This window comes from Vulpes vulpes, chromosome 3, assembly GCF_048418805.1.
Source record: "Vulpes vulpes isolate BD-2025 chromosome 3, VulVul3, whole genome shotgun sequence".
In the NCBI taxonomy this organism is placed as follows: Eukaryota; Metazoa; Chordata; class Mammalia; order Carnivora; family Canidae; genus Vulpes; species Vulpes vulpes.
The window spans coordinates 137,516,584-137,543,962 of record NC_132782.1 but is presented as its reverse complement, the minus strand read 5'-3'; the positions used below and the strand labels follow the sequence as shown (position 1 = coordinate 137,543,962).

Here is a 27,379-nt window from a genome sequence, read left to right as displayed (position 1 = left end):
TGATGATGTAGATCTCTATTTATTGACATAGAATGATGCCTGCAATCTATTGCTAAGTGAAAGAAGCAAGCTATAGAACAGCATGATTATGTAAAATTATTCCACATTTATATATCTATTCATAGATGTGTGGATCATCTTCACAATGTTAATAATGGCATTGATTGGTGATGAAATTTTGGGTATTTTTTTTTTACTTTTGTTTTTATAGTTTCTTCAGCATTATTCGAATTTTATTTTAATGGTGAGCAGTTATTTTTATAATCAGAAAAGGAAAACCGTAAAGCTGTTTTCAGCTTGAAAAAAACTGCTGGAGATAAAAAAGACTCATTAAAAAATCTTCAAATTTCCTAAAAGATGCTTATTGTAAAACAAACAAACAAATCCCACAACCAAACTTTTGCATGAACAAGGAAAAAAATATTCCACTGTTTCCATGACTGAACCATATGATGTGCTAATCATTAGGAGTGAAAGGGAACAAAGGAAGCCTCTAAGGAGGACCACATGTGAAATCAACAACTCCGGCCCCAGCATGGGTGTCACGCATACTTTAAGTGCCTGAAGTATGAAGTATCACTTCAAATATCATTTTAATCCAAACTTTTGATGGCAGTTGATTTACAGGTACAGGATTTCTAATCATGGGACAACAAAGAAAGCTTCCCATCTCTGACAGCAAAGCAATAGTGATTTTGTTAACTACAGCGGTTCCTGTTGCAAAAAAGAGACACATGCTGTTGGTCACAGTACAATTCACACTTTATTCCATCGTGATTGGTATACTTGTAGGATCAGGACAGCAAGAGACTAAAATCAGTGCAGAACTTCTCTGGACTAAAGGGCCGTGAAAGGCATGACTGGTTTTGGCACACAGAGTGGATAACCATACATTGGCTAGAATGTGATGGTCAGTAAAACAAAATGCACAAATCTAACACAATGTTGAAATCATGGCTGAGTTCTGTAGAATGTTAACGAGTAACTAATCACAAAGACTAACATGCAACTCTATATAAGTCATATTATTCATCTACAGACTATTTCCCCCTTAGAGATGAAGAGATAGCCTTAGTAATCTGTTCACAGTAGCCTAAAGAGCAATCCATACACATTGGAGATCTGCCTGTTGATTTCTATAGCAATCCATTATAGTTGAAGAAGTAATGCTAAATAATGTACTTTCTTTACATTGCCCCTGTTAGATTGAATCTTACTAACCAAGTAATTCTGACTTAACTTTTCCTTACTTTAATACAATTTCTAATGCCTTTACAAGGTCAAAGAGCAGCCTCTGTTAGTTTATCCTTATAAATCACAATAGACTAGAGGAGAACCTATATAATGGGTCATCTTTCCTCTGCAAATATAATGTTATGCTGATGAGAACATCAAAAAAAATACTACTACTATGCTGCAGATATTTGGGGTTTTCACATCGTCACATCACATAAGGAGTCCAAAGAAGACAGTCTAGTCAGTGACGTAGCAAAGAATACAATTCTGGGGAGGAGGCACATAGATTCTAAAGTGATTTCTTGAGACAGAGTCAGCGAAGAGGAAAAGAAGCAAAGGAAAGGAAAAGTGAAAAACAGCCTTCTGTAGAACAAATTGTTCAAAAGAAAAATCTATTCATTTGCAATTGACTCAATAATACAGTTCTTCAATCTGGATGATAGAAGTAAAGATATTGAAAATTAGATGCTACTTAGCTTTAATAGTAAGCCTAAGGTGGCTGATTGGGTTAACTCTCCCAAGGTGGTTTCTGAGATGCTAGACTCCCCCAGGGAGAAGTTCTGTTTTTGCCAGCACATGGCCAGATTTAACCCAAAAGGGCAGCCATAAATATGGAAGACAATTTTTCCTTATTACCTTGAGCATGTGAGCAACATTCGTTTTCTCTCTGGTAAAAACATACTATTTACCCATGATGAGGCAATTCGAAATAAGTGACCAAGATATCATTCATTCACAGGATGCTAGAACTAAGATATCTGCATGTGAAATGAATGTAAAGTTAAGCAAAAAGGAGGAGAAGGAATTTCTTCATATTGTGGCATAAAAGTCATCAAATAAATGAAAAAGATGGTAGTGGTTAAGGATGTTTTGGTTTTCCCAGAGGCTTATCACTTTCATTTGCTAAGGGGATATATGAATAGAGGGAATCCTATCTTGGTCACCAGACATAAGAAGTGTTTGGTCAGAAATATATAGGTAAGGTGGCTCAGTCAGTTACGCATCTGACTCCTGATTTTGGCTGGAGGTTTTGAGATCAACCCCTGGCTACCACCACCCCCTCCCCCTCCAGAGTTTCCACACTCAGTGGGGAGTCTGCTTGAGATTTTCTCTTTCTGACCCTCCCCCCATCCAGTGTATGCACTCTCTCTCTTTCTCTCTCTCTCTCTCTCAAATAAATTAATAAATCTTAAAAAAAAAACACACATAGGTAAGCACAGCAAGACTTGAAGTCATATTTCTTAATCTCCCTGATTGTTAATCTTGAAAAACAAGCTACAGGCAATTCAGGAAAGGTGGAGATGACTAGGAAGTTTGATAACATGCCTGGATCAGTCACCAATCCTTGGAAAGTACCATTTCCCTGGCCTGCTAAAAGGCTGATTCTTTCAGGTGTAAGTAAAAGACAATGATCTCTGCCTTCACTGCGGCATTGTTCTTTGTAAGAGGCCAGCATCAATTTCAGGTTGTGTAATTTAAAAAACAGAGAGGAAAGAAGTTTTACTTGAATTCCACAGTATATATTCATAGATATTTCAAAGTAGAATTGTCCATTGTCTGTGGTTTCAAGCACCAAGCTGATCACTTCCTGAACATGCTCCATCTGGCTCTCACTAGATCATCAATGATCATTTTTAGATGTAATGTTTCTTTTGAAAGAAGTAACTTTGCTAGACCTGGATAATTGCAGGGGTAGAAGGCTGGAAGTAGGGTGAATCACAATGAATGGGGGTGGGAATAGACATAAGGAAAAAAATAAGACTATTCCCCAAGGTCCATAAATGGTCAGCAGTGAAGCAAAAATTCATGGAATGTGACTTAAAGACTTTCTGAGATACACCCATGGGTGTTTCCAAGCTTTATGATCTACAATCCTCAGTAACCCTCTGGAGCTGAATTTACCTTCCGAGGTATGGTGCCCTACTTCTTCTGGGATTTAGATCTTTGGGGCAACTTCTGTCAGGATATTCCTCTGCATAGTTAACTCTCTCCCAGATTTTGTTCACAGTTCTCCTGGGGGACTCATTTACCCTTCTTGGGGAGGGTGAAGGTGGTGGCTGAAGATGTAGCCATGGGCCAGAGGAGGCTAATGTGGCAGAGAGGAGGGACCTGTAGGAAGGTAGCCAGAAGGAAGACCATAGATTTTACCCAAGGTAATAGAAATGGGAAAAGGCAAAAGAAAGTAAGAGGAAACAAACTTTCCAGAGTTCAGATGAAAAAAAAAAAGAAGGAAAGATGGAGAATCCAGGGAATTTCATAGGAACCAAAGATGATTAATCATACAGAGGAAAAAAAAAAAAACCAAAACCCTGGCCAATCTGACTGATCAAGAAGACATTCTTTAGCATATACTGGCAACTAAACAGCACCTATAAATTCACACTGATAATACAAACACTAAAATGAGTGTTTCTTTACTATTATTAATCACAGTTCAGTAATTCATTAGCTCTGTATTTTCTAGATTGCTTAATTCATTTAGCAAAACCCACAGTTTAGGTACCACTGGGAGGGGAGGGAGGGGAAGGTGCATAACGAAGCAAACTTATAATTAGACTTTTGTAAACCAGAGTTAGTAGCACAGTGGCACAGTAGATTGTCAATGAACACAACAGTGGTACAGTAATCGGCCTTGTGAGTGCAGTACTGCCGGCTACAAGGGAGGGACTTCGACTCAGGAGTCTACCTTCTTGTTAATTAAAATCGAGCTGCATGTGAGCAGCCCGTCCACCTTTTCCAGTTCAGAATGGCTCACGGGGATCAGCATATGGTCCTTCAGCTTTTCATAAACCTGCAGCAGGAATCAAGGAAAGGTAAAGCAGAAGGATTATTATGTTTCTGCCTCTGTCTAAGCCCCGCCCCCACCCCTTCACCTAGTGTGAGAATTAATTTGGCTTGTGAGTTTAGGCTTCTCAGCCATTTAACCTCAAGATGTGCATGTGATCTACACCACACGTGCCCACAGCCATACCAATGGAGTGAGCGGCACTGGTTAACCACTAACTTTATGCTTTAACCTCAAAGCCAAAGATGTGTCAAAAATGTGGTTGTTACTAGAGAGGCCTTCAGTCTGGCTGTTGTCACTGGGAGATTGAATGATACATGAAAGCCAGTGAATATTACTCTCCCTCTCCTCACTTTAAACCCTCTCAACTGTACTTTAAGGTTTATTTCCTTACCAACACCCCTGGAAAAACTTGACGAAATAGAATTTAAGGGAAGGATTTCAGGTCAAATTGCTTTTAAATTACAGGTGTGAATTTTATAGCATCTTTTGACACTAATCGAAAGCATGTGTCAAAACTTCGAATTAACAGTCCACAGATTTTTCTCTGATGATCAAATGAAGCACTTTTTTAAAAAATACAAAATCACTTGAAACACACTGTCTAAAAATACAATCTACCATGCCTCTTTAGGAAGCACTTTGTTCCTTAAAATTCAGTACAGTGTTTAATTAAGAGTCCTGGGGTCAGAGTTGGGCTCCAAACCCAGTTTTGTCAACTCACCACCTAAAGTGTGATTTCAGCCAAGTGCCATGTCCCCTCTTAGCTCTGGATTACTACTCGGTCATATCAGAGTAACAAGAGTGCCCTCATAGGGCTGCTATAAGGAATAAGTAAGATAATGCACACAGTATGCTTGGCCCAGTGCCTGGCACAGGGGAAGCCTTGGTGAATGTGGATGTTATCATTGTTACTGTTGATAGACACAGGGCTGAATCCAGAAGCAGTTAACCATCATCTGGTTGTCAGATGATCAGTGTGGCTGGAGAAGCCCTAACGATCCAGAGCTGTGTTTCTCCAAGCGAGTTCTGTGACCTGGGTCGTTGTTGAAATTGTAGATTCTAGAGTGAAGGTCTAGGAACCTGTATTTTTAACAATCCTGATGCACAATAAAGTATGAGACCCTCTATTCATCTGAGAGCTGGTTAAGCTCCATCCTGGGGTCAGGGATCCTCTTTTTTCCTCAGGTTCACACTTTTAGTCATGGACATAGAGAAATCATCTATGTATCTCCCCACGCTTTTCTTTTTATCTGCTAAGAAGCTGACTGATTCAGAGGATACGCCTAGTAATTATACGGTATCGCGAATTTGAAAGGTGGCTAAAATATTTTCTAAAATTTTTAAAGATGCAAGATCAGTGGTTATTAAAGGCTCTTCTGTAATGTTGAGTGTAAATATCTGATTCCCCTGGGTAGTGATGAAGATGCTGAAGTGCCTAAAAGAGATAAGGACATTTGGAGTGTCTGTCTATGGATGAGCACTGCTGTGTTTGCATGTGCAGAAGAGACTGGCAGTATGCCCTAGAAGACAAGGGACATCTTAGACCAGGAAAGAATTCCATATCTAGAGACAACTCTCCTGTTGGCACACAAATGCAGAGGCTCTTAGAGGGACAGGTGCCTGATGGCAAGTATATCTTCTTTTTGCTCCTTTTGATCCTTCACTATCTGGGACATGCAGCCAAAAGCACCCCCCTCCTCATTTTTTTTTTCAGTCCTGACAATGAGCACCTACCTCTTTGGATCATTCATACTTCTCTGCTGTAAAAAAAACAAATGACCTTCTGATGAAGGACAGCTCAGATTTGTCAGAAAACAATGACACAGTTGACTGTCTAATTGTGGGTTTCTATGCTTAATGAGTATCTTAGTGTGGGGAGATATATGTAATCAGAGAGGTAGCACAAACTTGGGAGACCTAAGTACTTATCTGAAAAGCTTTGAATACCAGGCATCACTTCAATTACTGTGCATGCATTAGTGATCAATGATGTGAATGAGAAGAGCAAGTTAAATAAATTTTCCTCATGCCCTAAAGTATATTATCCCTTCTGCTTTCGTAATGATTTGACATGTATAGAGGAAAGGAAGTCCCTGTTATTTGTCACTCCATCATGAAAAAAATCCCCAGGCAGGAAGACTGTCACGGAGGCCTACTCAGCTGCAGTGGCCAGGAAGGATGTTTTTTTACCTTTGCACTTTCTGGATATTCTTCTGGGGTTCGATGTAGCAAGACGTGGCCTTTGCTGGGAATATTTAGGTATATACAGTTTGCGGCCATGTCATCAGGCACAGTGAGTTTGTCATAGCGGTGGTCACTCATCTGTTGCATGATCTAAAAAGAGAAACAAAGCAGGCTTAAGTAGAGCATTTCCTCACACTTTCAAACAGAAGGAAGGCAGTGTGTGGGTATAAGCTTGCAACGGATGCCTAAGAATGTTCCTGTGAAATTCCTATTTCCTCTAGTCATTTAGATTCCCGAGAGGAAAACTCTAAGAGGCTATGATTCTTTGGAAGACCTGCAAGGTTTCTTCTTACTGCTTTTCTGAAAGTGTGTGTTTGTGATTTTAAAAAGGTTTTAAAAGTATAATTTTTATAGTTTTTCTTGCTAAGACATATCAATGACACATTAAATGGGCACATATACAAAAGGCCCAGCTGAGGTTTTAATGACATCCTTGGCTGAGTAAGCAGGGCTGCCCTGGTCTATAGGAAAAAAGGACTGTAGTGGTAATCATTCTGGTCGATAATCTGATTTAGCAATAATCACACACACACACATACACTTCCTCATGTAGATATACTTAAATTGAATTAACCTATCTGTTGGCATGTGACGCCCTTAATACAATAAGCATAAAAATCAGCTGAGAAGACTGTTAAACTCATATTCCTAGGCTTCGCCCCCAGGGATTCTGATCTGGCAGCTATGAAGTGAGGTATAGAAATTTGTATTCTAAAGCTCTCCAGATAATTCTGAAGCAGATGGTCCCAGACCACACTTGGCAAAATAAAAAAAAACAAAATAAAATTTTTTTAAAACCCCACTACGATTTAACAGGTCTATTAATCAAATGATGGGTTTTTTAGTGCCTTAATTTGTAATAACTTTAAAATTTTACAAAAATGAACTCGCACAAAATTTAAAATTCGATGCCTTATCCTCATCTCCCCAACACAAAACAAAACCCCCCAAAACAACCACCCCCTTACTACAAAAATATCCAAACACCAAAATCAGACAAACAAAAATCCAAATATTTTTGGGCTTAGCCATGTAGACTTATCCCATTCTTTAGCAATATCCATACATTTTAAGGAATTTGCTGAAATGTCATACCATAAAGTTATAACAAGATCTTTTCCATAATCTGGTTTGAATCTACCTTTCTAACCAGGTCTCCCTTTACCCTTCAATATTTGCATAGAAATGTGCTTTATATTACTAGACCTCAGGATTAGGTACTCTTGCCCACTCAGCGGTGGCAGCATTGGACAGTGAGATTCACAGTAGAGAAAGTGAAAGAGACTGCATGCCCCCTGTAGAAAATTCATTCCAAAGAGAATATTAAGGGTGGCACATAGTAAGTTCTTCCCAACTCACCAATCAAGTAAACCATTCACTTCTCCTAGTGTGGGATGCGTCAAAAGCTGGGAGAGGGCAGGAGTAATCTGATAATGTAATATCCTTTGCACAGAAAGAAATATCAGGAATGGGGATGAGCTCAAGCACTGTACCAAAGTCTGAGAGACACAAAGATGAGCAGGACACAAGTCCAGGTTTTGAAGAGGTTACAGCCTAATGGAGGAGACTGGCAAACAAGTAATTATACAATAAGAATGAGCAGGACATCATGGAAAACATTTAAAATTTATTATCGAATCTCAAAATTCCCATTTTATACATGAACAAACTGGACTGAAAGAGGTCAAATAACTTACTTGCTCAAACTCATGCAGGTAGATTTAAACCCACATCTGAACAACTCAAAGCCTTCTTTACTAATCATCTTAATGTGATCTCTTTCTTGACCTTCAGAGCTACAGTAATCTCGTTCTTATAAATTACTATAACATCGTTTTTGCACTCATTTGGTACTTATTATTTATTCTCTTGTGGTACCATTAACTCTTCTTTTCTATGTAATCCTATTATGCCATGGTCCAGTCTGGTGTAACTACAGGACTTGGCTGGACATCTGTCTTGCACTTTTTTATCAGCAGGGCTGGTTCTTCTTTAGAGCCCTGATTGAGAAACCTTAGATCTCCTTGAATATGTGGACATTTAAGAAGTTAAAGACACTCCTAAAGAGTAACTATTCTAAGCAAATTAAAAACATATTCAACTTAGAGCTCTTTATAAAATGAATATGCCCAAAAATAATAAGGAGAGGCTTAAGAGAAAAAAAATCAATATCCAAGTAGCGCTCTTCTATTAAGAATTGCTATTTAAATACATTGTATGCAGACTTTCTTTTTGGTTGCTTTCAAAACTCATTAATAGTAGCTTCCATTGTTTGGAATGGGGCAAATTAGACCATGAACTCTGGAGTAAGACCTGGTTTATGTCACAGCTCGAGCCTTTATTAACTATGTAAATTTAAGTTTTTTTTCAATTTCTTGGTTTTCTCACTATAAAACTGAGATAATAATAGTCTTTCCTATACTAACTGTGAAAGATAAATGAAGATAATGTATATAATAAGACAGAGTAATAGGCCCTTAAGAAGTGACTAGTATTTTATGGCAGCATGACCAGACAAATAAGGGTCAAGTTTCTAGTCCACAATCAGAAAGAGCTAGGTCTGAATCCTTGCTCTGCTATATACTGTGTGTCCTTGAGCAAGTCACTTAAGCTCCCAAGCCTCAATTTCCTCAGCTATAAAATGAGATGACAATGTCATACTATTTCTCATAGAGTGACTGAAGATTATTTTATTTTTTAAAGTACTTATTTAAGTACTGGGCATGGAGCCCAAGATGGGGCTTGAACTCACAACCCTGGGATTAAGACCTGAGCTGAGATCAAGAGTCAGGCATTTAACTGACTGAGCCACTCAGGTGCCCCTGAAGATTATTTAAAAGAAAAACAAAGCATGTCTGTTAAGTGCTTAGCACAAGTTCATAGCACATATTAAATGTGTAATAATGTGCACCCTTCCTTCTTTGTTTCTTGCAAGTCATTTGGCATCTAGCAGGTGATCAAAATATGCTTACAACTAACTGCTTTCTTTTTTTCCACTCCTTTCAAAGGATATAGCATACATCAAGAGTACACTGAGATGTTCACAATTTATATATGTGAACTGCGGATACAAAAACAAGGTATGATCTATGTCCAGATAAGGAAATACAATTCATTAGTTAATGTGAATGGGACTAAATCAGTAAGGCCAATGTTTAGCTTTTTCCTTACGCTGTTCAACAAGACACTATACTCTGTGGTCCTAACCCAAATGATTTTGGATATAAAACAATAGGGAGTGGTGGACCTGGGGTAAACTAGAGAGTTTGTAGCACCTGAAAGTATTAAAACAAAGAAAGAAAAGGAAACACTTCGTGTATATCAAACCGAAAATATGTCTCTGTGACCCATGATTTAGTAAAATGGTCCAGAAGCCCAATGAGCAGATGGATTTCTTCAGATATAAGTGGAGCGGTCTCTAAATGCAACATGAAAGTTAGGGTTTATGAAACTTTCAGCAATCACTCTTGATCAGTCTGGTCATCATGCTTCTTTCTGCGTCTAGGGAATGGGAATGTACTATGTCTGAATCTCTATTATTGTGTGTAATTGAAGGTGGGCCAAGATAGCTAGTCTGCTCATTTACAGTTAGAACTGACTGTCATCCTTTATGTGGATTAGATCAAGTTACTGGAGAAATTCAGGATTTCTTCCAAAACCACCAGGAGACAGTTCCCTGGGCCAGAGGGTTACTAAGTAGGACCTCAGGGATTCAAGGACCTCACAAAGATCCTTAAAACATAGTATGTAAAAACAAAACAAAACAAAAACCCATAGTATGTATAGCCATTGTTATCTGGTCAAGCTCAGACACAAAGAAAATGAAATCCAGAAAATTGAGTATTTCCATTGACCTAATTTTCTGAGCAACTGGGAGAATTGTGGGCAACATGATTTGGTCCATCACATTCAGACTAGTTGCTCCCACCATTCAGAAGCACCAGATAATTACCAGTTGGTTTTCCAGTTTAATTCATGGTCTACAGATGATTTACTACATTCTTTATCCAAAGGTAAAGAAATCACGTATCACTCCCAGTGTGAGATGAGTTGAAAGAGAAAGAAGCATAGCAAGATCACACTGATGGGCCTGACTGTACCTTTAATGGTCCCATGAGCAGCCTGGTCAATTTCTCCACCTTTCGGTCTGACTCATGCATGTCCGGTAGTTGACTACAAAGCAGAAACATGGAATGTTGTACATTCCAGAGGAAGTGTTATCAAGGAGTGTTATCAGTGCTGACTTCTTGTTTATCAGTGAGGGAACAAATTAAAATCTCCAAGGTTGTGCCTACTTCAGAAAGTGCCCAAATCTTTTGACAATGGAGACTATATTTCCTTTCCTGGTGTGCTTTATTTACTTGGGCTCCCTCTCTTTCCACCCTCCCTCCTATCCTCCATCCTCAGCTCCTTGAGTGAATAATCCTGCCACTTTGGTTCCTCTGTGTTTGCTTTGTTCTTCAGTTAATGACATTTATTTGAAATTGTAGTAACTGCTCTTCCTCCCTCATTGGTGTTTCTCTCTTTTCTGGACCTTATATTTATAATTTATAGCTTCTGGTGGGAATATTCTTAAAATTATTGACATCAGAGCCAGTACCCAACCTATCATTGTTTGAGGACAGTTTTTTTTTTTTTTTTCCCTCACTGTTGTCAGGAAAGGAATTATAATACTCTTGGCAGGGAAATAATTTAACACTGGGAAGAGATAAAGTAATTCACTGATAAATTCCGCTGAGAGTTACTCTTAAAATAAATGTCTTAACAAAGCCACCTTAGGAAAAGTTTTTCAATCAATTTATCAAGGGCCCATGGTTATCATTTCAAGACAGGCTAAAAAATGTTCCTAAAGAAATGACTTTCAATAACAGGATAGGCCCCATTTGGAGTAGTGAGTGGTTTAACTGTGGAAAGGAGAAAACACAAAAGCTATGTCAGGCATAGTCTTTCTAAATGAAAAGGATTCAGGAAGTGGTAACTATAAGTAATAAACAAAAAATACATTGTTTTTTCTTGAAAAAGCTAAAGGTGCTTATTCTAGACACAAAGAGTTTCTGTGTTTTGGAACAAAGAACAGGTTTCTCTTTTCCTGTGAGAGTAATTGTTTGCCTTTCTTGTATATGCTGCTATTGTCTGAGTAAGACAGCTTGCCATTTATTTATAGCTGGGTTCAGGAAATCCACATATATATGCAAGACAGGGCACTCATCATTCAGAGAGGAACACACAGAAAAGATTCAGAAGACTGTATCTCTAACATCTTTCCTCTGTTGTTGGAGCCCACACAGTGAGGATGTGCTCACGTGGCCCACCTGGCAGGGCATCACCTCAAAGAGCTCAGGCTCCCAAGGACAAAGATGCAGCCACGGAAAGGGGAGGTGTTAGGTTTTGTTTCCTCTTTGTGGATGCACAGAAGGCTTTGTTAAAGGATGAGCATCATTTCAAGTATCTTGAGAATGTGGCTGTTGGCTGTTTAGTTCTATGTGCCAGCATTTTTTTCCTAAAAATGGGTGGAGGTGGTATGTTGCTCCAGACCTCTGTGTAAAGTGTTCTTTTAACCACAGGGGATATACTTCCTGCTTCTCATTGTGTCTCAAGCCAGAACGGAAAGGAGAAAGCACCTAAACTCTCTATGGACGCTCTAAATTCCCAAGAGGCCCTAGACTCTGGATAATACACATGAGTTCTACATGGCTTTAGAGAAAGATCTGAGAAGTCAAGTCTCTGCTTGACTTTCTGACTTTAAATGCCATTTCTGACTTTGGCCATTTCCCAAAGGAATTATTCCACTTTGTGTAAAACAGTAAGAATTATTGGGATTGGACACAAGTGGTGTTTGGTTCAATCCAACAGTCCTTTATGGAGGCCCCCCTGGGGCCAGGCAGGATGACAGTGAAAGGTGGGGAAGAGAAAGACAGCCAAAGATAATTTAGTTGCAGGCTCTTCCTTCAGGAGATGACAATCTATAATTTAAGGCAGGACAAGGCCATGAACGGAATGCTAGCAGTAAAAAGAAAGTCAACCTCTCTTCCATTACAGGCAACCCCTTAAAGAAGAAGGCATGCGGCAGAGTGGAAATGGCTCTGAGAACCATGTTGGCCAAATCATCATGGTCTGTTACACAGCTGCTGGTTTGGAGGAATCCGCCTTGCTCCCCAGAGTGGAGCTGTCACAAAATAGAGTGGGAAATGTCTGGCTTTCAGCCCAAGAGAATTTGCATGGTTAGTTGCATTAACAACCAGGCATTTCCGGCAGTTCCCAACATTTCTGGGAATTTTCTCATTCAAAGGGCTGGAAGGCAGCTACATTCTCCCACTTGTTACTCATGGTTTCATTGTATTACATCAATTATTAAAAAAAAAAAATCTTGGGCTATGTTGTTTCACAGAAACAAACAAGACAGTAAATCCTTTTATGGGTCAGATACTGAAAGGTGTGTGGAAGGTATTTAGAGATGGTTAGGAAATACTCAGAATGTGTTTTTGGCTCACTCATAATTGATCATTTATGAAATATACATATGTACTCATGTCAACATATCAAAATAGCCAATATTAAAGGGACAGATTATAAATTCTATTGAGGTATACGATATATGATTCTCCAGCACACTTTTTGTTGCTCCTGGATATTTAAAATCATTCATTCATTTATTTATCTTCCATCAGGAGTTTATTGAGAGCTGACAATATACCAGGCATTAAGCCCAGACAGTCCTTTTAAGGCTGAGTCAATACAGCTCTGGATAACATTCTAGGACTACTATGTTTTCATTTTTTATGGATCTTCTCATGGATCAGGTCAAAATAAACACAATCTGAGAGAAGTTGTTTGTTAAACATCCTCTCTGAATTGATGGGCTAATATAGATCTTAAGAACTAAGTAACATGGTTCCTTTCAGTTAAATCTGGGCCAACTTACAATGCCAAATATTCCCTTTGAAGCTAACTGCCACAAATTTCCTCCACAAAATCTCTCTCATATTTGGAGTTGCTACTTTTGTTCAGATCATAAGGCCCATCTGAACATGGGAACAAAAGAATTCTGTCATTCAAATTACAACCACAAATCACATGAACCAATTCTGGAAGGGATCCTCAAAAGTGGTTTCTGTGGAAGGGAAAGCTGGGAATAAAACTCTCATCCTCTTATTAGACGAACACTCTGTGCTCCATGGAGGGCTTAGGAGCAAGGCATAGGCAAAAGGAACAAAGGAGAGTCCCTGGGTGAGTCAGAGTCCTCACTTTCTAATTTCAGGGGTGTAGAGGAAAGAAATTCAGAAGCACCTCTTCCAAAATGCAAAATCTGAGCTCTTACCTCCCTTCTAACCCCTGCCCATGCATCCTGTAAGACTAGCTCTGTGGCAGAAACAGATCTCCCACATTCTTGTTCTTGTACCTTGTATGTAGGATGTATCTTATTGCCTACTTGGATACTGAAGTCATGCCTGGCTATGCTTCCCCAGATACCTGCACCCTATTCCCACCTTCAAAAATTAAAGCCTTTGGGTACTGGGGGCTTGTGGATCTTCCAGGTTCCCTGTGTCATTTGACAGCAAGAAACAACTGGAGCATTTATTGAGCTATCTTCTCTTTACTGGTAGTTCTCCATTCTTTGTTTCTCACAACAATTCATTTTTATAAATGAGAACACCAAGGTTCAGAGAAATTCAGTAATTTGTCCAAGGTCCCATGTTAAGACAGTAAATCCAAGATTCAAGTCCAGGTAGGTCAACTTCCAAATGCCTACCTTTTTCCTGTCACACCAAAGTACCACCTCTCCAATATCCCTTGAAAGACTAGACCCTGAGCTCACTAACTTGCAGCCTTTGGGCTGATTTTTTTCCTGTATATACAACTTTTTTGACATGCATATATTTTTTAAAGTTTGCATTTAAATGTATTTTAGATGGAGAAGATCTGACTCCTGAGGTCATCTGAGTTCTCTACTGAACTACATGGATTGGTTTCCTTAAAGCTAGCTGTCATGTTCTTTAAGTAGGTGAAAGAAGAGCAAAGATAGTGGGTAAAGAGGCACTATCACTTTTAGAGTGGCAGAGGAGCAGGCTCCAGACTGAGAGAGGAGAAAAGGTCAAACATACAGTTTGCAACGATGCCCGGTATCAGCCCTGACTCTGATCCCACCACTGGTGGATTAATGCTTGTTTTTCTGTGGGAGCAAATATTACTTGGCTGTCTCATCAAGAGGGCACACATTTAAATTTTCTTTGACAATAACTGTGATTGCTTTGCTTTAGAGTCATTCAAAACCCTCTGCTCAGTCTACCTGGCCATTTGCAAAAGGGTTGCCTTGGGGTTGGAGAAGAATCATGAGAGAGAGGTTTTTTTGTTTCTGGAATAAGATGAAGAAAATCATCACCGGGGCCTCCAATTATATCTTAGCCCAGGTAGTTTAAAAAAAAAATCCAAAAACTTTAATGTATGTTCATTACTCTGAGATTTTTAGCTCCAGGCAGTAGTGTGCTAGTAAATGTAGGGAAAAATATATGCATAATATACCCACATAAATTTATTACAAATTTTACTGACATCTACATAAATTTATTATAAATTTTACTGATATAAAGAATGGGCACACCGTTATACAATATCACCATCTTGCATGTACACAACAGATATAAGGAATCTTAAGAGCACAGCTCATGAATGGAAATATGTAGTGACAGAATTAGGAACTGGTAAGTTTTAAATATTTACTACTTTTGCTTTCAGTATAATTTATTTAGTTTGAAGCTCACATAATTTACTTTTTAATAATGGCTGTGTTTGGGACACCTGGGTGGCTTAGTGGTTGAGCATCTGCCTTTAGCTCAGGTCGTGATCCCAGGTCTGGGGAGGTTGAGTCCCGCCTCTGGCTCCCTGCAAGGAGCCTGTTTCTCCCTCTGTGTCTCTGCCTCTCTCTCCCTCTCTGTGTCTCTCATGAATAAATAAATAAAACCTTAAACAAAAAATAATGGCTGTGTTTAACAACCAGCTGGCAAAATACCTGAAAATTTAACAATTGGCCCCCATAAGCTGGTAGGAGCTGGTTCCAGCAAACCACTGCTCTACACAGGAGTCTTCATGGTTTTATAAGACTTGGCTCCCGGATGTTAGCATAAATTGGCTCTTCATAGAAGGTTAAGTAGCCCTATAACCTCTTTGTTAACGCCGTGGATAATTTTAGCTTTAAAATTTGCCTCATAGAACTTTTACTTCCTCATGGGCATATAATAATTGAGGATTAACCTTCAATGGGTTTATGAAACTCATGAACTTTTAGTTGTAGGAAGGGTGGCAAATTGAGTGTGCTAAATAGGAGCTTAAATTCATCAAAGCTCTCAAACATGCAAAAGAAGGTGAAAAGGGAAACCCTTTTCACACTAACTGGAAGCTTCAAGTCTGATTGTCGTATGTGTAAAGGAAAAAATGAGAATCCATAGTTTGCACTCTTAAACTTGGTTCCAATTTAATCTTTTCTTTTTCTTTTCTTTCCTTTTTTTTTTTTTTTTTAAGCAGACTGCATCCAGCATGGAGCCCAAATGTGGGGCTTGAACTCATGACCCTGAGATCAAGACCTGAGCAGAGATCAAGAGTCGGATGCTTACTGACTGAGCCACCAGAGACCCCTTGGCTCCAATTTAAATCATTGTTTTCCTTTCAAATCATCTTATCCTTTTATTTCTGGTTATTTTGCTATCTTTCATGCTTCTTTGTAAGCCACCCTTACAAAATGGGGTAAGGTAGGAGTATATAATTTCACACAATTCTTCTAAAAAGATGTTTTTAAATTATAAACAAAAAAATGAATTATAAACAAAATTACAAAACATAAGCTTCTTACAAAAGATTAAACTACAAAAAGTTAAAGTTCTATTGGACTTAAAACAACTATATACCTTTGTCAAAATTCCTTGAATTGTACATTTAAAGTGTGAATTATATGGAAATAAAGTGCTATTATATGGAAATTATATTTCAATAGAGCTGATTTTTAATCATTGAAGTCTTCTTCCTCCCTTCTCTATTCCATCTTATTCTTCTCTCTTCTCCCTTTCCCTATGGTAACCACTATTCAAAGTTTGATATGAGTTTTTCAGATCTTTTCTTAAAACACACACACTCAGAACAAATCTATTTACCCCCTCTGAATTTGTCAGTAAAGGAACCTGAACATAGCAGTTCAGGGGCCCCAGCTCCACTTCCCTCAAAGGCAGGTAATGAAAATCTCTAGGTGTAATTATATGTGGCCTTGTTACTCAATTTCTGTGATTCTCTTACATTTATTTCATTTTCGTCCAAGTATACTAAGTAGTTCCAATACCTGAAAATGTTACACAAAAATCTAATAAATATTGGGACTATATTAGCTATTTTTTAAAAAAAGATTTTATTTATTTATTTGACAGAGGGAGAGAGCACAAGCGGGGGAGCAGTAAGCAGAGGGAGAGGGAGAAGCAGACTCCCCACTGAGCAGGGAGCCTGAAGAGGGGATCAGTCCCAGGACCTTGGAATCATGACCCTAAACAGAAGGCAGTTGCTTAACTGACTGAGCCACCCAGGCGCCCCTGTATATAGATATTTAAATTCCTGTCTTCTGAAAGCACTCTTGCTGGCATGGGCTACTTGATGTTCAGGAGTCACTGCTGACCCTAATCAAGGATATAAGCACCTTAACTATGATATGCTCAGAAATTAATATTTCTGTGAAACAAGGCTGACAAATCTCATTCATATTTTAGGACTGGGTTTCTTAACCTCAGCACTATTGATATTTTAGACTAGATAACTCTTTGTTATTAGGGCTGTCCTGTGCATTGTAGGCTGTTTAGCAGCATCCCTGGTCTCTATGTACTACATGCCAGTAGCATCCATTTCCCCCCACCTCCTGCATGTTGTAACAAAAATATCTCCAGACATTACCAAATGTCCCCTGGGGGGCAAAGTTGCCTCTGTTTGAAAACCATTGTTTTTAGGAGAAAGTCATCAAATTTATTTATATTTTAGGAGAAGAGCAGATATTTATGGGAAGGAGAAGGAAAAACAACCAGAAAAAGAAAGAAATCAAGTTTCCAAATAAGTATACTATTTACTCTTCTATGCTTCCTCTGAATTATCAAGAGCCCTGAAGAGAAAGTGCAAAGTTTTTAAGAAAACAGCTGTTGTCCCATATATCTTTCCCAGAAACTGAAATACCCTGTAAATGATCACAACCAAACTATGGCTAATGAAGAAAACAGACATCTTCACCTTGCTTGCTCTTGTGCGGGGAGTTACCTGGCTTTCTGCATTTCAAATTTTATGTTTTGAAGTAGGGTTGGTGAGAAACCTTGGTTTCTTTCTCGATATGGTCTTTGCTAGTGTTAGACAGTGAATGTTGACTAAGTACTCCAAGCAGCTGAGGAAGTGATCTCATTTTATAGATTACTAAGAATTGTAAGTTTGAGAATGAGGCACGAATTTGGAAATTATTGAGCCCACTTCTCTTTTACAGAGATTCAGAGATGAAAAGTTAATTGACTTAGCTAAAAGCATAGAAAGTTAGTGAACTGCAAAATGAGGACCAGATCTTAGCTCTCCTGACTCAGTCCAGGCTTCTTTACTGATATTAATTTGGAGGAGAGAATTTGATGGGACAAGAAGGAACAATGTCAACTCCTCCCTGACCCCCTCCTCCACCTCCATTTTAAGGGGTCTCTCTACTCTTCAAGATCTAACTAAGAATGTCTTGTACCTCTATTCTTTGATTTGTGTAATATCCTAGGCCAGTGGTTCTCAACCACAGCTACAAGACTAAAATCATCTGGGGAGCTTTTTAAAAAGTACAGATTTCTGGGTCCCAACCATTGAGATTTTCTTTTTATTTACTTGGTCTGGAGTAAGACCAAGTCCATCAGTTATTTCTTTTTAAACATCTTGCCCCTCCCCTTTTAACTCTAATATGTAGACAGGATTAAGAATGACTATTTTGTGTCCTCTCCATAATTTCTACCAATCTTGGAAGTAAAGAGTGGGAGAGGGGGAGGAGGTTTATATTCTCATGTTATCTCTGGCCCCAGTTTCCAGTGAATTTGATCCATTCAAAGACATAGTTATTTTACAGGTGCTATCCTTCTTTTAAACCCTTTCAACATAGGCAGGGACTTCAGTCTTTGATTGTCTCAAAAAACCCTATTCACATAGGGTAATAGTTTTTTCTCATATTTGGCAGGTCGACATATTGCAGTAATATGAACACTTAAAATTGAATACTGAATGCTGGTGTCCTTCAAAGACTTGACAAGCCTGCCTTGTGGCTGAGGCCTCTTCTCACTCTCTTTTTCTCTTCTCTCTCCATCTCCATGTTCCTAGTGCTTCTAACAAAGGACATTTTTGCTTTCTTATTTGCTGTATTGTCTGCTCAGAAGCTTTCAAGGACGGCACCTTTCACCCCAAAGGACCTGTTGTATTTTCCTAAACAAAGACAATTCCCTCCCTAAGAGCGATTCAGGGTTTAGTTCTTCTCAGGGTCTGGTGAATATTGTGGTTCCTTCCTCCACACCAATTCTCTGCTTTCTTAGTAACTGCCTCACTTCTCATTTGTATATCTATACTGCCCTGTGTAGCCCACGTAATGGGGGGGAAGTTAATTCCACCTGACTATAGGCCTGAGGTTCCTTTCTTGGTTCACAGAACCCATGGTGTCTCAGTAATATTTTCATGGTGTCTTGAGACCAACCAAACCACACCAAAACCAAAATAAATAAACAAATACAACTCCCCTCCTCACTGCCCCCACTACCCCCCAAAGAACCATAACACTTTTGCTTATTTAGTATTTAATTTAGGTCCAAACAAGCCAACAGTAGAACTGTGTATGTTATTTGACAGGTATATCTGTGCTATTTTTGAAATGTTAAAATAGGCCATGGTGCTCCTGAGAGTTTGCTGCAGTGCCCCAGCATGCCTCCATGCAATCAGGAAACTGGATCTCTGGTGTAATTCACCCCTTGGTTATAGTAGGTGGTTAAAGATGGGCAGATGACCAATTCAGACTAATAAGAATAGACAAGATCTGAAAGAAGTTTCCTTACTTTTCTGAGAAGGTTAATGTCCCCCTCCCTGACTACAGGTGTGCAAGCATGTCGTCAGAAGCTGCTGGTGGTCACTGTGCTGCCCTGAATAGGAGCCAGCGTTATGCTGACATGCATCTGTGTTAGGTGGAGAAGAGACACAGAAGAATCTGATTCTTTGATGGCATCATTGAGCAGATCAATCAAACTTACTGTAAAGTCTGAATGACTTTAGAACTACATGGACCAATAAATCTCCATTGTTTCGGCAGCTTGAATTGAGTTTTTCTCTTAATGCCTAATGCAGACAAATAGCCTTTATCTAAATTTGGCAATAATAGACTAAATTTGTCTATAATAGAAACTATCTGCCCTCTTGCCCCCCCCCCCCAATGACTTTCAAAAAAGTTTATTTCTGTCTCATGCGAGAGGAGTTTTGAGGTCATAGTCAGTGTAGTCACTTGACAGTCATCAGGAGTCCAGAGTCCTAGCTTTTTGCTCTGCTACACTTAGGGTATAGCGCACCCTTGTCTTCATGGTATAAAATAGCTCTGGTGCGCCAACCATCACATCCTTTTTTCAAGCAGCAAGATTCAGGAAGGGGGAAAAGGTATAATTGCTCCTTTTCAGTCCAAGTCCTGGATTTCATACCTAGCACTTCTACTTTTATCTCATTGCCAATACTTAGTTCTCATTATTATACTTAGTAAAAAGGAAGCTGAGAAATGTGGGGTTTATTCAAAGTCGCAACATGCTCATTTAAAACTCAAGGTTCCAGGCACCCGGGTGGCTCAGTTGGTTAAGAGTCTGCCTTTGGATCTGGTCCTGATCCTTGGGTCCCGGGATCGAACCCAGCATTGGGCTTCCTGCTCAGTGAGGGACTGTTTCTCCATCTCCCCCTACCCCTCCTGCCTCTCATGCATGTGCGCTCTTGCAAATAAATAAATGAAATCTTTTAAAAAGTGAAACTCAAGGTTCAATAAAAAGGAAGGGTAGAATAAGAAGTTGGAAAAAGACCAGTTGACATTCATCAACGGTTTCAGAAAGTAATACATATTTTTACATTGCCATTATATATATTTTGATTCCTTAGGTGATTGACATACTGTTTGAATCCAACGAAGTCAAGGTATCCAAGTCATCCCAAAAGGAAAGATTATTTAAAAGCTTCCGGGGAGGTACAGTTACACCACTGGCCCTTTGTGCAGTGCTTTGCAGCAGTGCTTGGTGTGTGGTAGATGGTCAATACATATTTGCTGAATGTTGAATGAATGAATACATTTTAGCACTGCATTTCAGCATTCAATAATCTTAAAATCCTCCTAAAATCTCCTAATGCAATTTCTTGTAAGACACACTTAATTAGCAAAGAGAAGTTGCCCATCAACACTTGGGTCATACCCTTCTGTGTAATCAACACTGGCCACGGAATGTCAGACTTTAATCAGCTTTGGTTGCTCTCCAGAGGCCTTTTTCAAATTCTTCCTAACAAGTTCAGGAATGGGACCAGACAAATTTCTTACCCAAATAGAGATCTGGATTTTCCTCCTCCTTTCACTATTCCTACTTGAAAAATTTATTTATTTATTAAGATTTTTTTTTAAAGATTTTTGTTTGAGAGAGACTGAGCAAGAGAGAGAGAGAGAGAGAGAGCACCAGCATGAGTGGGGCAGAAGGGGAAGCAGACTCCCCACTAAGCAGCGAGCCCAATGTGGGGCTTAATTCCAAGATCCTGAGATCCCGAGATTCCAAGATCATGACCTGAGCCGAAGGCAGATGCTTAACTGAGTGAGCCTCCCAGGTGCTCTGTCCTACTTGAAGAACTTAGTAACATGTTTATTTTCAAGCCATAGGATGTCAGACTGTAGAAGAAATGTAGACTTTTCTATTCAAGTCTGATGGCCTATATGCCTAATGAGAATTAGAGCAATAACTCACTTCAGATACATGTTTTTAATATACAAGTATTATCAACAGACAGAGATGGAACACATGATATGTGTCTTTTATTCTGTAAGCATTTCCCCCTAAAAAGGCACAGCATTTTAGAGAAAAGTGAGTTCTTCATAAGCATTTGTATTTCAATAGTCTGGTGGAGTTCTGCATTGTTTTCTTTCACATAAGAGCTATTTCTCTGAAGTGCCAGTTATTTTACTCAGTATGATATTATTCTGAATGATAGTAGGTGGCATTTTAGTTCAAGGCCATAGCAATTTACTTTTAGAATGAATTTTCTCCCCCTGCCATCATATGCCACTGTAGGAACTGCTATCTGGTGAATTCCAGACAGAGCCAATGCTTCTCACAGTGTGATCTATGGATTACCTGCAACTAAATCATGCCATGGTTCCTGCGCTCCATCCCAGTCTTGTTGAATCAGAGTTTCTCCTGGGGAATCTGAGGAATGTGATGTGTATTTCAAATGTGATTCTTGGGTAACACTAAAATTTGAAAATCACTTAGACTTCTCAAATTAAATTAACATGATTTTTACACCTAAAAGGTATTATTACTGCTACTGATATTACAACTACTAGTAGTTGCATATTGAGCCATACTGAGCTCTTATCACTTGCCAGAGTGTGAATATAAAAACAAATGAGTGACGGGAAAATGTGCATAAAATGCAATAGACTCAACATCTTTCACTTAGCTTCCAATTGGCTTTTTTTGGTTGAATATCTATATGATGAGTCAACTCTGAATATGTGGTCATAGCTTTGAACTTAATCTCACTTCAGAAGGAGATTAAAAGGGAATGGCCATTGTAGTATATCTGCAAAGCTTCCTTTTTTTTTTTTTTAAACATCTATGGACAGTGTTTGAGTAACAGTAGGACCCAACCAACTGCAGCATCCAGTGACCATCAATGAAAAGCAGATTTAGAAATATTCTTAAAGACTGCTGGGGTGGGACGCCTGGGTGGCTCAGTCAGTTAAGTGTCTGCCATGATCTCAGGGTCCTGGGACTGAGCCTCACATCCTGTGCCCTGCTTAGTGAGGGGCCTGCGTCTCCCTTGCCTGCTGTTCCTCCTGCTTGTGCTTTCTCTCTCTCAAATAAATAAATAAAATCTTTAAAAAAAAGACTGCTGGACAAACATGACATTTAAAAGATAAAAACAAGGGAAGATAGTGATTATTTTTTTTAAAGATGTATTTATTTGAGAGAGAGAGTGAGTGAGTGAGAGGGGAAGAAGGAGCAGAGGGAGAGAAGATCCAAGCAGACTCCTGCTGAGCACAGAGCCTGACGTGGGGCTCGATCTCATGAGCTACGAGATCAGGACCCGATCCAAACCCAAGAGTCAGATGCTTAACCAACTGAGCCACCCAGGCACACCAGTAAGTGATTATTAATAGCAGGGTAAAAATACTAGTGGAATAGTTTTGCAGGAAGGTGGTAGCAAATTTAATTTGTTTCTCTTACATGTGATTATTTCTATGGATGGCCCAAATTCTGGTATTGTATGAGGTAGTATGGATGGATCCCCTAGAGACTAGCAAATAATTTATAGTGGAAATGTCACTCTTTAGGGTCTATGTTTTACCATATGCTTTATTAACTTTCAGCCAAGCAATAGGATACTCATCAACACCTAAGGCATTTAATACATGTGATTTCCATGGAGAAACAGTAACCCAAAACTCAACCATCCTCCCTCTAGCTCAACTGATACATTTCCTAATCCCTTCAACATCAAGGGTATTGGTGTTGGCATGGCCGAGAGAGTCATGTAGGTCATGCTGTGATGCACACTTTCAGCCCATGACATGATAATCATCCTGGTTTTTTTTTTTTTTTTTTTGGCGGGGGGGGGGGGGGACACAGTCTTTTGCCAACTCAATTCAGCCAAAAAACAATAGGACACTGCTGGAGATGGAGGGCATGCAAATATTAAAGTGATTTTTTTGGTGTGCCTTTAGGATGAATAGATAAAGATAATTAAAAATAAACAGAAAAGAGTAAAGGACAGAGACTCCAAATTTGGATGAGCCACTGACTGCTGCCAATGGAAACTGAAATGGGAGCCAACCCCGTTAGTGTCCTACAGGCTTAGACAGGGGATGTCTACCCGAGCCACTGTCAGTTGAATATGTCTGCGTCTAGCTCAGTTCCCAAAATGTGAATCTAGGTCAGCGAAATCCAGCAACATACTTTTGCCCACAGATTTTCTATGGTTTGTTCCTGTGTAGATGGGGAGGACTGAGTTCATGGTGACAGGGAGAGTTGGAACTCTTTTGCAAAAATTCCACCAAAGTCACCATCTGGTAGTCATTTCTGAAGTCATTTTGTTCATCAATGTCCCCTAGGACCTAGTACAAGGCCTAGCACAGAACAGGAGTTCTATAAATATCTGTCAAAGTGCTGATCTGCTCCTTTTTTCTCCCATGCCCCTCAAATCCCTCAGTCACAGTGTTCTGTCACTACTCTAAATGGAACTCCGCTTCTGCATGGCCCTCTCTATTTTCATGACTACTTCTCTAGCCCAGACTCTCTCTTCTTTATTTCTGGTCTGTGTGATGGCACCTAACTAATTTTATTACTCCTAATCTTTACGCCTGTTAAATCATTATGGGCATACTGCCAGATAGATTTGTTCTAAAATAACACCTTCAACTTTTATACCTCGGCTAAAAAATTGTGAGTGCCTCCCCACAGCCTGTAGACAAGAAAACCCTCATTCCTTGGCCTTTGCACCAGCCTCAACTTATTTCCGGAACCTTAACTTTTTTTCCTGTATTCAGCCCTTGCTCCAGCCATCATCTATTGATGATAAAATAGATATTCCCCCACTTGTCCTATTTGTAATAACCACTCCTCCTCTATGACAGGCTTGTTCTTCACTCTGGTCCACTCGGACTTGGATTCCTATCTCCTGGGATCAATCCCTCCTCAGAACTCCTATCTCTTCTAGAGTTCCCTCACCTATTAGTCATTTATCTTGTGTTACACTGTGCTTTATTTATTTATTTATTTATTTTTAAAAGATTTATTTATTTATGATAGAGAGAGACACAGAGAGAGAGAGAGAGAGAGAGAGAGAGAGAGAGAGGCAGAGACACAGGCAGAGGGAGAAGCAGGCTCCATGCCGGGAGCCCGAAGCAGGACTCGATCCCGGGACTCCAGGATCGCGCCTGGGCCAAAGGCAGGCGCCAAACCGCTAAGCCACCCAGGGATCCCCCTGTGCACTATTTATTTTAATGTCCTGTCCTGTTTCTTCAATTCAGCAGGAGGCACCTTGAGGGCAAAGACTGTTTCCCACTCATCTTAAGGTCCCCTGTGCTCGAGATAGTGTCTTTCATAGAGTGTCCAGCAATAAAGAATATTGCTGGATAATGCTCAGGAAGCTCAAGCTTCAAGCTCATCTATTTCGATCGCCTGTTTTATTTTTTCTATTGCCTTTTAGGAAGACTTTGTGCAAAGGGGATAGTAATGAGAGGCTTTAGAAGCTCCACTTCTAAATTAAATGGTTGCTACTTTTTGCCAGGTGTTTGTACATCCACATGTTCAAGACACAGTCCTTCACCTTAACTGCTCATCCTGAAATTTCTGATGAGAAGAAAGGAAGCTCTCATTCCCTAGTGAGGCTGATCTATCTTTGTTTGTTCAGGATGAGACTGAGTACAGGGAAAGCTGGTGGTAGACCCAGAATGACAACCCATGAACTAGGATTCTAAGTTATCTGCTTAGCCCTCATTGCCATTTTGGCTCTTTAGACAACTATGCTTCTTTACTAGAATCAACATATGATTATATTTAAAGCTAAGTTCTCTAATATCAGTAATGGTGTGAAGTTTAACCTTTTTGTCTCTTTGGCACTAATCTTCACACCTGCAGTCCTGTCAGACTTTTCTGTGCGTGTGTGTGTGTGTGTGTGTGTGCACGCACACGCGTGTTTTGGGGGAGAGGGTGTAAGAACATGAGTCAAATGCAAATATCCTGTCCTTAGAAAATGATAACAGCAATTTTTTGGTCACTTGGAATATTTTCATAAGGAATTTTAGCATCCATCAAATGGATTAAATGATGGCATCCAAGTTATTACCCAGTTAGCTATTATTTTTTAAGTTATATAATGTTGAACTCTAGGCAGCAAAAAGGTAAGGAGTTTCTAGCTTTTGATGGCTTTAATCATGACATTTTCTCTATTTTTATTGCTACTTGGAATACATAGTTTTGTACCCATAATGTATAGTGGTTGGCTTCTTCGGGTGTGTATTATTCAGGATTCTAAATAGGTGCTTTTGGAAGTTGCAGAAAACCTGGGAGGCAGAATTACCTGTGGAGCTTCTCAAAAATGCAGAAGTGATCCCAGACCCAGAACATTAGGATTTTCTGAGTTAGGTTCCTGGTAGTGTGTTTTCAGAAAGTTCCTCAGGTAGTTTTATGCCGCCTCTCATTAAAAACCACTGATTTAAGGTCACTTAGGCCTTTCCCTGGGTAAGTAAGAGTCTTGGATTCAAAGGCTCATTCAAAGACCATTTGTTTGGTTACCCAACATATGCTTGAATTCCCCCTATAACATCCCATAAAGTCTGCTGAATATTTTTCAACGTCCCATCATTTAATGGACAGAATAAATAGTACTTTAAATGTAATTTCTTCCTCTTTTTTCTCTGAAATTTTCTTGAAAGCTCAAGAGAATAAAAACCCTATTATTATTCCCTTTCTCCTACTTGGCCAATTTTACCTTCTTCCTGCCTTGGAACTAGGACTGAAATTCAGCATGGCTGTTTTGGTCTCACAGCTTCAGATTATTTATGGCTCTATCACGCCAAAGTATTTTATTTTGGCCACCCTAGCCTTGTTGGCATCCAGCTCTGGGAATATCGTCAGATAAGGCAACTGCTGCCAGGAAAAGAAGCATAAACAGTTGTTACAAACTCAGAGACTATTTGGTTTTCTGTTAATTTCTTAATTCAGGCATGGTAGATATTTAAAAAAAAATCATTGTTTTGTGGCTCTGGTAAATACAACTGGAACAGACAACCAAATAATAAGACTAAATTAAACCTACAGTGGGATTGTCAGCATGCATTTCATATTTGGTAGGGACCCAAAGTGGGAAATCTTGTGGCTATACACTGTAATTCACTTTGACAACAACAACTAGAAATGCAGAGTCTTTATTTTTCCATTTCAATCACCCTGTTGATACTAGTTAGCTCTCATTCTATCTTTTGGTTTTTGCTATTTGTTGTTCCAGTTGTCATCAAAGGAAATTCCAGGCAATTAAAAAACATACAAAATCCAAACATATTAAGGGTTTTTCCATCTTCTTCCTTTATATGACCATCTATAAAATAACATGGACATTTTTGGACATAAAATCAATGCTGAAGCTGAGTCAAAATGAGAGGAAATACTGTCTGAGTGACCTCTATTATATAGTTAGTCATTCAAAAGAAAAAAACATGCCTCGTGCTATGCAATTTAAATTAGCTGCAAAGCAGCCCATGTCCTCATTCAAGGAATCTTACAAATGCAGTTAGTTATTTCAGGAAGTAGATAAGAAACCAAAAGATATTTCCATCAAGATACATTATGAGCATCATAATTTAAAATTACAACTCTACTGGAATCCACGTACTAGATTTCAGCTCCATTTACATGACAAAGACAAAAAAGGAGTGGTGATCTCATAATTCTTTTCTTACCACATCCTTTTAGTACTCCTGTCAAAAGCATTTTAAAATAATAATTCATTGTGATACAAAAGAATAGAATTATTAATCTAAAAAGAGGCCAATAAACAAAATTGCAGATGGCAAAAGGAGAAAAGAACTGGTTTCTGCGAGGGGTTATGAAGGTGCGAGCGCTCTTCTTGCTGCCTGGTTCACAGATGGCATAGTCCCCTGGCTTGTCAGCAACGCAGCCCCTCTAGCTCAGAGCTGCCTCATCTGATTAGTTTGGGGAAAGTTTTGGCTAAATGTCACTCCCCCACCTCTTCCCTCCTTCTCTGCCTCCCTCCCTTTGTCTTCCTTCCTTCCTTCCTTTCTTTTTTCCCCCCTAATTGACTAGAGGACTGAATGCTACCAAGGAGATTGAGTTAAAAATCAAT

At 39.2% G+C, this 27,379-nt stretch overlaps 1 protein-coding gene across 4 annotated transcripts in view; it reads right to left on the bottom strand.

The window, feature by feature from the left end:
- Positions 1 to 744: 744 nt before the first annotated feature.
- DDAH1 (dimethylarginine dimethylaminohydrolase 1) overlaps positions 745 to 27,379 on the bottom strand; it is a 134,275-nt gene continuing 107,640 nt past the window's right edge. For all 4 annotated transcript variants that reach the window (XM_072754711.1, XM_072754708.1, XM_072754709.1 and 1 more), the window contains exons 5-6: positions 6,215 to 6,358; positions 745 to 4,027 (exon numbers count right to left, since the gene is read on the bottom strand). In XM_072754711.1, the coding sequence (XP_072610812.1) occupies positions 3,911 to 4,027; positions 6,215 to 6,358 (261 nt within the window). In that variant the 3' untranslated portion in view covers positions 745 to 3,910. The remainder of the gene's footprint in view (positions 4,028 to 6,214; positions 6,359 to 27,379) is intronic.